Raw genomic sequence first — 16,311 nt, 5'->3', positions numbered from 1 at the left:
CATTGCATCTTTATTTGTCAGTAACCTTTTGGAAGATTTTAAGTGGTGAGTATACACACCCATAAAACTACCAAGGATTTATGATATGTCAGTCAGTTTGTACACTAGCTGAAGTGGAATTTATACGCCAAATAGGAATGGTCAACTGAATAATATTTTGAAAAAATTAGAGAAAACAATTCACTGACAGAAATATATTGAATCAGCACATAAAGTAGTATTCTGAGAGCAACAAACTAAGAAAGTTTTCGGACAACTCTATTGTTAGTCATACGGATTATAGAAATTACAACTATACTCAAAGTATTATAAATATTTAGATGTTTGTCTAGTAAACACCGGGAGATAGCAATTTGTATTTAGGCAAACAAGCTCAGTTAAAGGGTTTGTCAACATTTTGCTTTTACTTCACTAGAAATCGTCAGAATTTCTGTTAAGTTACAAATGTCCTTTATGGTTCACAAATGAGTCAATTTCGCGCTAAAGTTTTACAATTTTTACACTGTTCCCTTTTCAACGAACAAAAATTAGTTCAAAGTACTTGATGAGGAATTAGCTCAAGCCCTTCATCAAATAGAAGAAGAACACAAAAAGCATGACAAACTAGAAACATGTTTGAAGCAAATTACTGAGGCAAATGTTCTGCTAGAAAGTGGTCTGAATGAAGTTCAAAACCAGATACACTCTTTCCATATTGAGTCAAAGAATCAACTTGATCTAAGTGAAGAAAAGAAACAATCAAAATCTAACAATATGACCAAAACAGTAGAAAGAAAAGTGGCCAATAATGATTTAAAGATAAAGAATGAAATTATTCAATTAGACTGTCCGTCTTTAGATAAATTACTAGCCGCATTAGATGCAAGAAACATGATTGAAGATATTGACTCTGGACAATTTCTAAAGTCAAGAGTAGATCAACTTGAAGTGAGTTAATAGTGAAGTTTATATTCCTTTTTACAAATATGCCATAAAATATCAATCAAGAGATATTTACTATATAAACGTTTTCATATCAAAGAGAATCAGAGAAAAATCGAATTTTCAGAACTATCCTACAGAGTAAAAGTGTTTATATTATAGTATAATTACTAAGCACTTGAATTGTTAGATTTTTATGTTCTCTTATTTGTTTGACCTAATAATCGTCATTGTCACAATAGTCTAGACTTATTGTTAATTAGTTTCTTGTTCTGTTTTTGCATCGTTCATAACTGAGTTGTGTTTACACTGGAGTTTCTTACTAACTGTGCAGTCAGGTAACCGAGGCATATTATTTTATGAGTTTCAAGTCATGAATGAACAGAGAGCAATGAGGGTTAATTTGCTTGTTGTCTTCATTGTTTTTGAAAGGAGCTTGCGTGCCGTCAAGATTAGAATCCTTCGGTCACTACTCACGGCCACTAAGTGATTGATTTTACGAAAATCACTAATCCTACAGGGAACATGGCAGATAAGTCGGTAGTCAGACTATATAATTCAACTGTTTCCATAATAAGCAGACCAATCACATTGGTTTCAGAGAAATTCAGAAATCTGTTCTTTCTGAAGAAACAACAGCCACAAACCCATCGGAAGTTGTTATGATCGGCATACCGTATATCTTCTTCAAGTTCTTGGTGAAGAAAGTTAGACATTGTTTATATGACCGTTATATCAGTTCCTTTCAAGACCTAAATCTTTCTATGAATACAAGTAAAACTAAATTTAGTTTCTTTTTAGTTATCCTATGCCACTATTGTTAACATATTTTCTTATTCCCACCGTGCTCTTGTCCTATATCTGTTTCACGTGTATTTACTAACTGTTCATGATGATACACCATTTGGCCATGTCCTATTCTACATAATTGTTTTTCGACCAGATGATATTTATTATAGACAATTAAACTGATAGAACTTATGTATGAATCACTATTCCGTCATAGATATAACTGACATATTTCAATGGTCTACAACACAATCATTTGATACAGAAATAAGAGGAAGCGTTTTTTTAGATAGTTATTTGTTAAAATAGTACTCTTAATTCCTCAGTATACTACATCATTACGATTAAAATGAAATATTTCTGTTGAAACAAATTAAAATATCAATCAATTATTCATCATGTATCTTTTCCCTTAACTTAATGAATTTGATTTGGATTAATCTAGATAGATAATCAGTTTTCACTGATATCTGAACATTGAAGCAATCGGATGTTTTAAATGAGTATTGGAATAAATGATTAGTACTAGATATTTCATAGAAAATTCATACAATGGTAAGCAAAATATCGATTTAACAAACAGTACTCTTGGTAAGAATAATGTCAACCTATCATTAAGTACAGAATTGTGATTTGATCTGTGCTCATAATTACAAAAAATAAGAACATGCCATTGATCAATAACATCAGCTTATTCTGTTAAATAACACACGCAATCTTTGTAACCCATTAAGTGAGAACATAGAATTTACTGCTGAAGAAAATATAAATAATAAACTGAGGAATACTATTCATAAAATCTGTCCTTAGAATCAGCGATTACTAACTGCAAATCAAACTAACGTTTTTTCCTCTTATGAGTCAAGTATTGGTTGACCGAAACGATGATAAAGTGTAATAGAAAGGAAGTATTTTCAGAGACTTTGCAAGGTCTGTTAACATAATTGTTCAAATATGCAGTGTGTAGGACCCAGCAGGGTATTATTTTATGATTTTATAGTCAGAGTCGATAAAAGATGGGTGACGCTAGTTGAAGAACTTTTCATACAATTGTAGATACGTCTTGACGACGAGTCCCAACTGGCCTAAAACTTGAATCCAAGGCCATATGTTAATTTCCTTCATCCAGTTGACATTATTCATAGTCCACTGACATTTAAAGCCACTTAATTAAGTGATCATATTATTAGTCGGTCAGTATAATCCTATCAGAAATAAAGTTTAAGGGAGATTACATTGGCTTTCACCTAGTGATCGATTCACTGCATAAAGTACCGGAATTCCTCACAAAATCAATATCCACTTTTAGGTCTAATGCTTTAAATAAAATTATTACATCCGTTGCTAGAATCAAGACAGGTACCATATGGTTTAATGTAACTTTCAGCACGCTTTAATTTTAATAATGTTAGAATGTGATCAAGATCTGTATCTAATGTTTATTCCTACGTGAATCGTGATTGGAAAATAAATGCACCTTGGTATTTCTATTTTAGGGAGCAAATCAGGAGCTCCGATCAAATCTTCGTGATATACGCATGAGCAGTGCTTTATATGAGGTAAAACTCAACGAAGCACATAATCGAATTAAACAGTTGGAGTCGCAGCTTGAATCAGTTTATCTCTTAGATAATAATATCCCAAGCCAAACATTTCTTGAGGGTCAGTCATCTCTTCCAAAAGATATCGACCCTGACACAGCTAAAGTTATTTTATCACTAGAAGAACACTTACTGACGACAATGAAAGATATAAGTGATAAAAATACACAACTTGCTTACATTGACAATCAAATGGAAGCTGCAAGGAGAAAATATTCTGTTTGTAAACACCGTCAAGGTTTATTGTATCGGGACTTTTGTAATGAACGCCAAGTAAGTTAGTGTATTCGATTCAAGAATTTACACAAATAAATTTATGCAACAACATTCTCACTTCAGTTAATTAGGAAGTTTTAATTCTTTTAAGGATGAGTATGCAATTTGCCACAGAAAGTGAAGAGAACTTAAGTGTCTTCATATTCACATGGAAATTTATTTTGTACTTGGCTATATGAAAAAGATTTTGCCTGTCTGTCAAGATTTCTATTCTGTTGTAAAAACTATGGAAGTGACAAAAGCCTTGTCTTTGTTTTTTCTATTTCTGTGCGTCTGCTTCCCATTATTTTTTGATGCTTGAAATTATAATAACTCGAATTTACTTAGTGTTTCTACAAGCTATATGTTAGTTTTTTGGTTTTTTAAAAAAAAATTGATTTTAGAGTTTCTCATTCAACTCTGACATAACCCTGGAGATTTTACTTAACAGACATTCGGTACCATGGGGTAAATAACTTATTTTCAGGGTTCATGTTTATTTAGCCTCTTATGTAAGTATTTTTATTTGATTACGACTGTACAGCTTCCAAACATTTCTGTTGACTTCATATGCATTTGGAACATAGTGAACGCTGAGTCAAATTTAAAGTAATTTTGTGAATTGACATACCCTTGTGTGAACTAAAGAAAACAGTAACTTTTTGACCGTTGAATGCATCTTGGTAACTTAGTTGCTGTATCGTATGTATTTATATACAATAATCGTGACATTATATCCTACAATCCACAGCTAGTCTTATCATAAAAATCCCTGGTGTATAATCTTCCAACTACACTTCTTAGTTGTAAAAATAGGAGTTAACGTAAGTTTTATGTACGGAACTTAACATGAGGTCATATATTTCAATTCCAATCAGAATACTGGGCATATATTCCACAGTTTGTCAAGAAATCATTGCAAAAGTTTGTTTTGTCAGAATCTGCAAAAATGAGTGTTTATTCATGGAAGGAATAGCTTTGTGGTGAAAATATCAGTCCTTTAGAAAATATATGTAAACAAAACTGCTTTCTGACAATCTTTTATTATTGATTTGAATAAAAGTGAATACAATGGATATTACTGATAGAAGCAACTTATAATACTAAACTCCTTACAGTTCATCTGTAGTTGTTGAAGCAAGTTGGCATAAATGGTCTTATGTGTGTAAATACTCAGGCTTATTAATTTAGTGATGGATAAGCCATTCAGTAACACTTCAACTATCCCATTTGAATAGAGGGAATAAGATTGATTTAGAGTAAATGTTTTTGTTCTCTGAAAATTAATGGTCTGTCTAACGCACTCTGAATATTAGTCCTGAAATAATCAACTGCTTTTTGAATCGGGTTTTACTAGAAGACCGACAAACAACAAAATATTGTTGATTAATCTTTTTAACCCCATTTTTCGCTATATTTTATCTGTTTCTCCTTTGAAGACTTGGAAGAAAGAAAAAGAAAAGCTTGAACAACGTTTGGAATGTTCAGAAATGAGAGTTAACGAACTGGAAGTTCATAAGAGTGAGCTACATCACTTGCAAGATATTTTGTCGAGTTTAGATGATAAAGAACAGAGTGAAAATTCTTCCATAAAACAAAAGATCGCTGATCAGTCACGACAGATATTATTACTTCGTGTGAATGAAGTCGGCTTAAGACGGCGATATTTGGCAACACAAGAACGTGAAGTCGCTTTATCGAAGGTTAATTTTTTTTGAAAATTACTAGAATTGTTATTTCTTATTTAAATTTTCCATCGTTAACAATAAAATCGGGTTTTCATTTTAGTGATGATCATGCTATAGTTAAAATTTTGAGTTTCGAAAGCTCGTGAAACGAAATTCTTAAACTTAGTTTAATTTGTGAAGGTCACTATATTTGACACCATTCCTAAACTTTTTCTCCACAGGAACTAAATAATTCACAAATAAATTTCATACTATGTGTAGTTATACCTTTTCATTATGTAACATATTGCATGGTGCGAACATTTTTCGACCTCCCTTTAGTCATTTCTCTCCCATGTTTTAAGCAGCCTTGTTTAGATAAAACCATTGGTTTACGGAAATGGACTATAGATTAAAATTTCGGTTTTGTGACTTAAACATTGGTTATTCCCTTACACTGTTCAAACCTTCATATGCTTACGGTCGAAATAAATTACACGTGTGTACTAAAATAATCAATCGTTTCTGTGATAACAGCACTATATCATACTCAAACTTATCTTCCACTAACTCCTATTTAAAAATTCGCAATATATGGACCAATGGACACCAACCTTCGACTTAGTTGGTTGAGTGATGGAATCAGCTGTGATATGTCGCATTCACATTTGAGGACTAAGTAGTTATTATATCACTTTAAACTAGCCTCAACTTAGTATGTTTTAATAAACACCTGTAATCAGAAAGAAGCTAGTCTCTGGAGAACTAAACAATTAGCATGAAGACTCTTTTTGAAGAAATTCGATGCTGAAACTAGATGGGTAGAGAAATTATTCATGTGATGTAATGGACCACCGGGTAAGTAATGCAACTGTTAGGAAACGGGTACTAGGTAAAGATGGAAAATCGATTGATGAAGTAGTGAAACTTTATCAGTTGAGATGGCTGGAACACATGTTACGTATGCCCGACCGCCGACTGCCCCGACGTGCAATGTTTTATGGTGTAGAAGTAGGTTGGAAGAAAGCTAGGGACGGCCAGATCAAAACGTGGCACAAATCCATGAATTCACTGACGATTTGACTGAGCCATGTTGGTAGGTGTAGACTACCTGGTTGGGATTCGCGAGATAATAGCAACCGATGGTTAGAGACCTTGAATGACATGGCTCAAAATCGTTTGCAATGGCGAAGGTGCATCTACTCTTTGTGTTTTACCAAATTCTAATCTTCTGAATTCCTCATGTCCCGATCCTTTTTTCTTTCCAAACTTATTTCATTGGATTATAGTCCTTCAATAACATCTTCAAACCCTAATCTTTCACATAATGCTTATATTCTTACTACTTCTACCAATATGAGATTCGAATCGACAACTTCATCTCTGTACTAATGTGGTTTGGCAACTCGAACTGATGTACGTACGTACGAAGTTCTACCTTGTGACTGACTAACTGATGTAATGGAAAAAAACACAGGTTAAACAATATTTGAAACAGAATAATATTACTTACTTTGTTACACCTGTTACCCCCCGTGCAGGAGGATAGGCCGCCAACCAGCATTCTCCATCAAACTCTGTTCTGGGCAATCCTTCCCAGTTGTTTCCAGTTGTTATTCATTCTTTGGATGTCTGCTTCTAATTCTCGACGCAGAGTGTTATTTGGCGAAGTTAAATAAAATAATATGACACAATGTCATAATATTCAGAATTTTAATATCACGCTAACAGTTCAATTTTTAATTTATATCATAAAATCTTAGGATAGGAACCTTATCTGAGTACTCTGTCGGGAAAGTTTTTTTCTATTCACCGCCTAATTGGTTGTGTTTTTAAGTCACTCTGATGTAAGTGATCATTTTAGCCTGATTTCTTAATGAGCGTTAACTTCAGAAATTTATTACTTCGCTTAATGATTTTACTGTAAAGTTTCCATAGATACACAATCCTTGATTTATAAACAACTAAATAACAGTAACTTAATCAAAATAATTATATCTGCTCCAAAAGACTTAAGTAAACATGAAATCGGTCACCACTACTCATTATAAATATCTGTCTGTTCGACAGGGAGTTAGTTAAGACCCGAAAACCTCGGTAGTAATGTCTCAGACTATGAAATTGAATGACGCCGGTTCGAGTTCCTTGAGGAGCATTACTTCCCTCAAGATTCCACGCATACTTTGCTCGCGTGTCCCCGCTAAAATAAAATCTATGTTCAACATCGCCCGCTGATTAAATTAAGCCACCTAACATCTAAATAATTAAAAAGAAACTTTATAACATAACTGTTAAACTTTTTTAACTATATATGAAACAAATGAGAGATATAACGCTTAGTGAACAACAAGACTTATAATGTATTTCATCCACTTTTTCTCATACATTTCAGCAACGAAAATGCATAAATCCTGTTGATTAACAGTTTCTTCTTTAATATTGAAATTAAACTAACTTCTGGGCGAGACTATAATTTGCGGGCGAGCCAATCAGAAGCGTTTGAGGGATTTCAAGGTCATAGCGCCAATTTCAGTACCTAATTGCGGTAATTAAATGACTTGTAGACCTTGTGCAGACTACCATGATGTTGTCCTTCGATGTAATATATGTTGAAAGAAGACGTTCGCTAGAATAGGAGCCTTTATCGCTCGATCCATATTGAGACTAAGGCATATTTTAATAATTGCCGAGAACTGTATAATAAAAGCACCAGTAACCTTTGAACGTTTTTCCAACCTTGACAAGTTTTGGATCATATAAAAGAAGTGTATCCCCTTTAATTCTTTGGTGTTGTATAATCTGTTTTTACTCTATGCTAACTGTTTACTGATCGGCTAATATTTCTCAAGGTCACTTAAGATTCGTTCAAACGTCGTCCATAAATTATAGTCTCGCCAACTTCTGTAATTAGTGGTTGCAGAGATTTGAGTCAGTGAAGAATTAATTAATTTTAAAAACATTTTAAGGATCATTAAACGATGTTGAATATATAGGAGTTTATATTTCTGCATTAATAACCATTAAAACTCAAGCACTAAAAATCTTTATTTTATAGTATGCAAGTTATTTTTTTGTTGCACACAAAATGAGAATGAGAATCATTTGACCTTGATAATTGTGCATGTATTTTGCACAATCTTCTCTGAATATTACTTAATGGTTTATGCCAATTATCTACATAGAAATTAGCCGATGTCCGATAAACGTTTATTAGTACGTTTCGAGCCTCGTTCGAAATTTATGCACAAAGCATTATTGTAAGCATTCAAATAAAATCTAGCTGATAGAAAATATTTTATTTAAGCTCTCTAATAACTTTAATGATATAAATATGTTTCATTATTACCGATATAACATTAATGTATTGAGCTGAATTTCTCACTGTATTGTTGTCGTAAGTTTGCGTTATTGAAACTTATGCTGCCTCAGACGTCTAGTTATTCAGCTTACGTTGGTGAGTTCGATAATTTCGACAAAAGACATTGAGCTAGGTGCAATATCCCATCTTTTGTTGCACACTTTGTATTTTATACCAGCTATTAGATTCCTCTTAATTTGCCACTAATATGTTTCGAATTTTAGAACATGTAAATCTTTTTGCTTTTATGTTCATCAGGAGAATACTAATTTAAAAAGTGATATATTTCAACTAGAATCAGCCGTAAGCGCTCGTTTAAATTATTATGCACGCTGTAAAGAAACTGCAGCATTTCAAATACAAAAATTACAGAAAACATTAGATCGATGTGTTCCAGAAGATGAACTGAATGATTTAAGAAATGAATATGAAACATTAGCAATTAAATACAAGGAATCATTAGAAAATGGTTCCAATGGTGTGAATTATCAATTAGCCTTAAAATCTGCTCAAACAAATCTGGATACCTTGAAAAAACAACATGATGAATTGAAGGAGCAGCTGACCATAGAAAAAGAAAGGAGATATCTGCTGGAAAATTCCATTGATCAGTTGCAGTCAAACGTGGTAGGCTATGTTTTGAGATAGTTTATATTTCTTAAAGCTGACAAATTAACTGTGCTTATAACATCTGTGAAATTCGTTAACATTTCCGTTGTTATGCGAATTCAAAAACACATTCAAATTAGTATTCTACGATCTTCGATTTTTTATAGAAAATCTACTCTTTTCAGTCTTGATATTCAACCGTTAATTCATATGTGAGTCCGAATTAACCTGACACACTTCGCTAAACGTTATATATATATATATATATATATATATATATATATATATATATATATAGCATTGTCATCTAGTGGATATTACATAGCTAGATAAACGTGCGATACACATATAAGGATGGTTTTAGGCAATTTTGAATACATGATAGTCATGATTAATTTAATTTGGAAGTTAGTTGTTTTTTTATTAAATATCATGTTTCTCTTAAAAGAAAAAATATTACATCCTTACCAATCAGGTCACTTACAAAATACCGTTAACGGAAATGTTTTGTATTCGATAAGTTGCTTGTTCAATGTAGGAATTAACGATTTAATGTGAAATATCTTTGTATAGATTACTATGGAACAATTGTATTTATCTTGACATGAATGAACTCTGGTGTACTTGTGTGGTGTGTGCTACTTATACGGATGGACATAAGTAGTATGTAGCAGACACTGAAAGTAGGATACTTACTGACACAAGAAAAAAGTGAGGAAAATAAAAAGAAAAGCAGAAGTAGTCGGAGTAGTGACAGGAATGAGTGAACAATGGAGCTTATAAGAGACGATTCAAGGAATATGTGCAAACGGTTTATTCAATGTACCATTTTATATTTTACAAATTGGTTTACTCTAAACATGTATTCATTCATTACGTTCGCACATTTTTCTAGCAGATGACATAGGTAAGACAACTTAATAACTATAAGTTGTGTTCCTATGCACTTCCTTTTTATGTAGCATAGCGATATCCTGTAAACGTATGTAAAATTGTGTATATAAACAAGGCGGCGACAAACAATGTTGGCTAAATTATAGAAATAAGAATAAACGTTTGCATTTTGAACACATTTAGAAAATAAATAACACTGGGGAATTTAAGAATGTTGTTCAATTTTAATATTGAGTTTTGTGTTCGTTAATTCTGACCAATCTAATGCTTTCTTTCCGAAACTATCTGAGGTGAAGTTTAAATAAACATTATTCCAGTTTGTATAATCGGCATTTAAGAAAGCGGCTACCATATACATTTCATCCGTTATTCTAATTTTAAATTATCTTGATTGTTGATTTTAATTACTTAAATTATTATTAATTATAATATTGTCTGGGTTTTTTTTTATCAATGCCTTAAAATATAGGCAACGAAATCTGATCAAGTTGGGAATGATGTAGCCGACACAAATATTGCTAAACGTTTAGCTTTAATAGAAATGAAAGAGCTAAATGAACGTGAACGTGCAAATCATACACAAATTATTTTAAATACGGTACAAGACGCTAATCATCAATTAGAGTTAAGAAATAGAGAACTTGAAAACAAATTTACCGAAATTACTAAGTCATTAATTGAATTGCAACAGACTGAAAAAAATTTGCGACAAGAACTTACAAGTAAGGTATATTGTTTTTTCGAGTACCTATTCAGTGTTTATTAAATATAGGTTTTCAGTGAAATGTTATTACTAAACGTTATTGTTGTGGATAACAGTACTACACATTAGTCTGTGCGGTATCGTATTTTGTCTATCACTTGATTAGTTTAACAGACAAATAAATTTAATGCTAACAATATGCAACTTAAAATATACATCCCCCTTAATTGACCCTATAAAGTAATAATAATACATAGAGTAGTTATCTAAACTGTGTTTTTCAACAATCCATTTACTGTGTAAGTGACACAGATTACCGGACAGATTCATTTAAAACTACTTCTATCTATGATGATATTATGTATGATCTTTCATTGTCTAACTATGTATCTGACATAGTGGCTCAGCAAAAGTACTTTCTTGGGTTCATTTTCTGGCTGTTGATTGTATCTTTGACAGCTCCAGTAAATGTCACCAAATCACATTTATAATAATTGTTCGTGTGTTTATCAATGATTGGCTGTTGAATTGTGTAATGTAAAACTGTAACCAACTAGAGTCATTTACTTTGGGACTGAATGATTTACCATCTAACTACATTGAATAAAGATCCCACAGTATCTAGAATTGACTCTAGGTGAACGTGTTGACCATCGGATAGTGAAAACATAGTTTCAAGTAAGTCATTGATTCAGTAGGACTGGAATTCCTTGTACGGTTGCAAATATGAACTCCTACATACTCCTCAGTAATATTAAAGCAACTCTAATGTTCTCTATAAATTTCAGTGATTCTTCACCTTGTCACAGTTTTTAATGAGCACAGCCTTAAACAGTAAGCCATGAGAATTTCAGAGGCAAATTTCTTTTATAAGAACCACAGAAGAAATCGAACTGTTTAGTTGCTAGTACATAAATTATTAGCAAAAGGAAGTGACAGTGGATGTTACTCTCCAAAGCTAATAATATATACTGTTCTAAGAGAAGAAACCGAACAGATTTTCTGTACTTAAATCTACAGTTTTGTCTGAAACAGAGCAGATCTGTTCTCACTAAACGTCTTTATGTATTGCAGACGACTATATATAATGAACTCGTTGTAATGCTATCTGTAATACTGATTAAATGTTATGTAGTGTAGGCTATGAGTGATTCTTTAGTACCAGTCTAGATAGCTTTCTGTACCTGGTTCAGATTGAATTTTTATGAAGCTATTTGAGGGATTTACATACATAGGACTAGTTGGATGAAAAAAGTGGTCCTCAGATTCTTTACGAATCTCTTACGTCAAATGCATCATGTTTGGGATGTTTTTCTTTTTATTTATAGCTGCTTAACTGCCTTCTCCTTTCAAGCTTTCTGTATACGATGAATACAGAAGATTAGTCGTGAGAAAAGAGCCTTCAGTCTGCTAAACTATATGTACGCACTTAGTGCTCCTTTCGTTTAATTTTTATATGATAGTTTAAGTGTTTGTACAGTTAAACAGATTTTACTTTTGCTCATTTGTATTGATTAGTACGTTTGGGGTTTTTCCGACATTTCACACTATAGTTCCTTTTCATCTAATTAATCACAAGTTCCTTTTTGAATTTAATTTATAACGTGAGTTTTTTGTCGTTATCGTCTACATTCTACCATGATGTTTTGACGAATTCATTTCTACATGCGAAAAAATCATAAAAGGTAAATCAATTGCTTTCAATCTCATCCGACATGCTCGATGAATTTTCTGGAATTAAAAAAGTTTCAGGTCTCCTATGCTTTCCACAACCATTAAGTAATATTTCTATTATAATCTCACTAAAATCCAAGATTATTTAGGCTACATTTAAACAGCAGACTTCTTGAGATTTTTATCATTTAATCAAAGTATTACTTTCTCCAGACTAGAAAAAGTTTTACTCATAGTCTGTTTCTTTTAATGACACAGCTTTCCCTATGACAAGTTTAATCAAAGTAGAAATTTTTGAAGAGTTGAGCAGAAATCGATTATCATTATTTTGCATAACAATCAAGTGTATAAAGCAAATAATATGGAATATTGTTTAAAGTTATATCTATATGGGGATTTGTAGTGATTGTAGTATTTTCAAGTTAAATCGAATTGTGAATTCACTTTGAAAGTTATATTTGTCTTAGACTAGAAAAATGGGCCAAACTATATGATGGGATTAAAAAGTCAAAATTACATTTTTCTCTTACTTATTATGATTTTTGTTCAATATGACATCTTTTCTTTTAACTCATTATGATGATTATTCAGTATTGTATTTGTTATTTTGTATAATATTTTTAATTCTATATAATATACAATATTTAACATGAATTATACTCAACTTGATATGTTGAATAATAATAATTTATTATCATTGTAAGTTGTTATTGTTATTTTTTCATTGATGTAATCTTATTGATATAATTAATAATCAAAATGGATATACAATTTAGTATATAAATGAGTGTATTATCCACTAGGGTTGTCATCATATTTTGAGGTTAATAAATCTTCACTTGTATCAGTTTTTGTATTCTTACTTTCACATTATGGAAATTGCAGTGATTTCTCATTTTTGAGAATAAGTAATAAGCGATTCAGACATAATAATCAACCAAGACCAGATATTACAATTGGTGATTCAGTCATAACAGTTTACTACCGATCATAACAAGTAGAGTATCAAATGAAGTAACAAAATGGAGGAATTTGTACTTTTGTAAATGTCATAATATCGTCCCATCAAATATTGTATTTGGCTTGGATTTGTAACTGAGCCATAATTTTATGTGTGCGCAGTGCTTTAGAGGCAATTAATAGAGTATGAAATTATCTTCCCATATAATATAGATTACTATTCCGATGTTCGATGATTACATGCAAAATATAGCAAATCTCGAAATAAAAACACCTAACTTTACATTTTTAGAAGCCGTCCCAATATCAATGCATCAAGAAATTGAAACAAAAAACACAGAATTACAACAGACTAATTTGAAACTTCGTCATGAAGTTGAACAACTTAAAGAAGTAGCTTTAATTTCAATGAATCAGCATCAAAATTTGGAAGATCAACTAAACAGTCAGTCGACTGAAATACAAAATTTACGTGAACAAATGACTGAACTGGAATCTAAAGATGATTCTAAATCTAATCTGGCTCGACTCCATCGTCTTGTAACACGTATTCAGGTATGTTTACGTTAGTTTCCACATAATTATCATTTTTCCTTTATAAAATTGATTATTCATATTTCATTCTCCTGGATAATGAGTTATATGACTGTTCGCAAGATAGATTTCTTCACATTCTCAGGAAACTACAAACAAAGGAAAATCAAATTCGCATATCATTTGTTGTACACAACGTATGATATGCGAGGCCAGTCACTATTGTGTCTTTTGAAGTACGAACTTTTAATTCATCATAAGTACATATATATATATATATATACATATATATATATACATATATATATATATATACATATTTATATATACATATATATATATATACATATATGTATATACATATATATATATATATATATATATATATATATATATATATATAAAATCTCAGCGAATGAATTTGAAGTAAATCAAACGTTTCGCCTGGCAATCGGGTCCAACCTTTTTCAAGGAAATATAATCAAACATCAAAATTATCGAATATAAATAGGTACATGGTTCCTCAGACAACATCCCGGCAGAGGCACTGAAAGCAAATGTAACAGCAACTGCCAAGATACTCCACATCCTCTTCAGTAAGATTTGGGACGAAGAACATGTACCAACAGACTGGAAAGAAGGACTTCTCATCAAGATACCAAAGAAAGGCGATCTGAGCAAGTGCGACAACTACAGGGGCATCACTCTCCTCTCAATACCAGGAAAAGTCTTCAACAGAGTATTGTTAAACAGGATGAAGAATTCCGTGGACGCTCAACTTCGAGATCAACAAGCTGGATTTCGTAAGGATAGATCGTGCACAGATCAAATCGCAACTCTACGTATCATTGTGGAACAATCAATCGAATGGAATTCATCACTGTACATCAACTTCATCGACTACGAGAAGGCATTTGATAGCGTGGACAGGACGACACTATGGAAGCTTCTTCGACACTACGGCGTGCCTGAGAAGATAGTCAACATCATACGGAACTCCTATGATGGACTAAACTGCCAAATCGTCCACGGAGGACAACTCACCGACTCGTTCGAGGTAAAGACCGGTGTTAGGCAAGGTTGCCTACTCTCACCCTTTCTCTTTCTCCTGGTGATCGACTGGATTATGAAGACGTCAATATCTGGAGGAATGCACGGGATACAGTGGACAGGCAGGATGCAGCTTGACGATTTAGACTTCGCGGATGATCTGGCTCTTCTATCACAAACGCAACAACAAATGCAGGAGAAAACGACCAGTGTAGCAGCAGCCTCAGCAGCAGTAGGTCTCAATATAAACAAAGGGAAAAGCAAGACTCTCCGATACAATACAATATGCACCAATCCAATTACACTTGACGGAGAAGCTTTGGAGGATGTGGAAATCTTTACATATCTGGGCAGCATCATTGATGAACACGGTGGATCAGATGCAGATGTGAGGGCGCGGATCGGCAAAGCAAGAGCAGCATACCTACAGCTGAAAAACATCTGGAGCTCAAAACAATTGTCAACCAACACCAAGGTTAGAATTTTCAATACAAATGTCAAGACAGTTCTTCTGTATGGGGCAGAGACGTGGAGAACTACGAAAGCCATTATCCAGAAGATACAAGTGTTTATTAACAGCTGTCTACGCAAGATACTTCGGATCCGATGGCCAGACACTATCAGCAACAAGTTACTGTGGGAGACAACAAACCAGATTCCAGCGGAGGAAGAAATCAGGAAGAAGCGCTGGAAGTGGATTGGGCACACTTTGAGGAAATCACCCAATTGTGTCACAAGACAAGCCCTCACATGGAATCCTGAAGGTCGAAGGAGAAGAGGAAGACCAAAGAACACATTACGCCGAGAAATAGAGACAGACATGAGAAGAATGAACAAGAACTGGAAAGAACTAGAAAAGAAGGCCCAGGACAGAGTGGGTTGGACAAAGCTGGTCGGCGGCCTATGCTCCATTGGGAGTAACAGGCGTAAGTAAGTAAGTAAGTACATGGTTCCTCGGTTCATTGTACACTGAATAGGTCATCCAATCAACGTTAAAAATGTTTCAACTAGGTATATGTATAGTGTGTAAGAGACTTGTGATGTAAAATGATGTGTTAAGATAACATATTGTATATATACGTAAGTGGTGAGAGGAGAAATTCCATTCACAATATATTGTCTCCTGCCGGTGAATTTTTAAGAAAACATACAATTTTTAATATATGGTATGAATCATATATGTCACAGCATGTATAAAATGAAGGTAAATAAACAAAATAAAAGAATGAATTCGAAAAGGAAGAATGTAATTTGAAACTGAATATTTGTGTTATTTTAATGTTCCAATTAATTGTC

General features: G+C 32.8%; 1 protein-coding gene across 1 annotated transcript in view; it reads left to right on the top strand.

Moving 5' to 3' along the window:
• The window catches only part of Smp_141900 (hypothetical protein), a gene marked incomplete at both ends in the record, with an annotated part of 57,846 nt that overhangs the window by 7,973 nt on the left and 33,562 nt on the right, over positions 1-16,311 (top strand). Inside the window, 6 exons of the mRNA XM_018788560.1 lie at positions 557-927; positions 3,207-3,584; positions 5,006-5,269; positions 8,850-9,218; positions 10,564-10,816; positions 13,724-13,986. Of these exons, the coding sequence (XP_018654091.1) occupies positions 557-927; positions 3,207-3,584; positions 5,006-5,269; positions 8,850-9,218; positions 10,564-10,816; positions 13,724-13,986 (1,898 nt within the window). The remainder of the gene's footprint in view (positions 1-556; positions 928-3,206; positions 3,585-5,005; positions 5,270-8,849; positions 9,219-10,563; positions 10,817-13,723; positions 13,987-16,311) is intronic.

The sequence above is a fragment of the Schistosoma mansoni genome, chromosome W (genome assembly GCF_000237925.1).
Source record: "Schistosoma mansoni strain Puerto Rico chromosome W, complete genome".
NCBI classification, from domain to species: domain Eukaryota; kingdom Metazoa; phylum Platyhelminthes; class Trematoda; order Strigeidida; family Schistosomatidae; genus Schistosoma; species Schistosoma mansoni.
The sequence above is the reverse complement of the archived record's forward strand: the minus strand, read 5'-3'. Positions and strand labels throughout refer to the sequence as shown.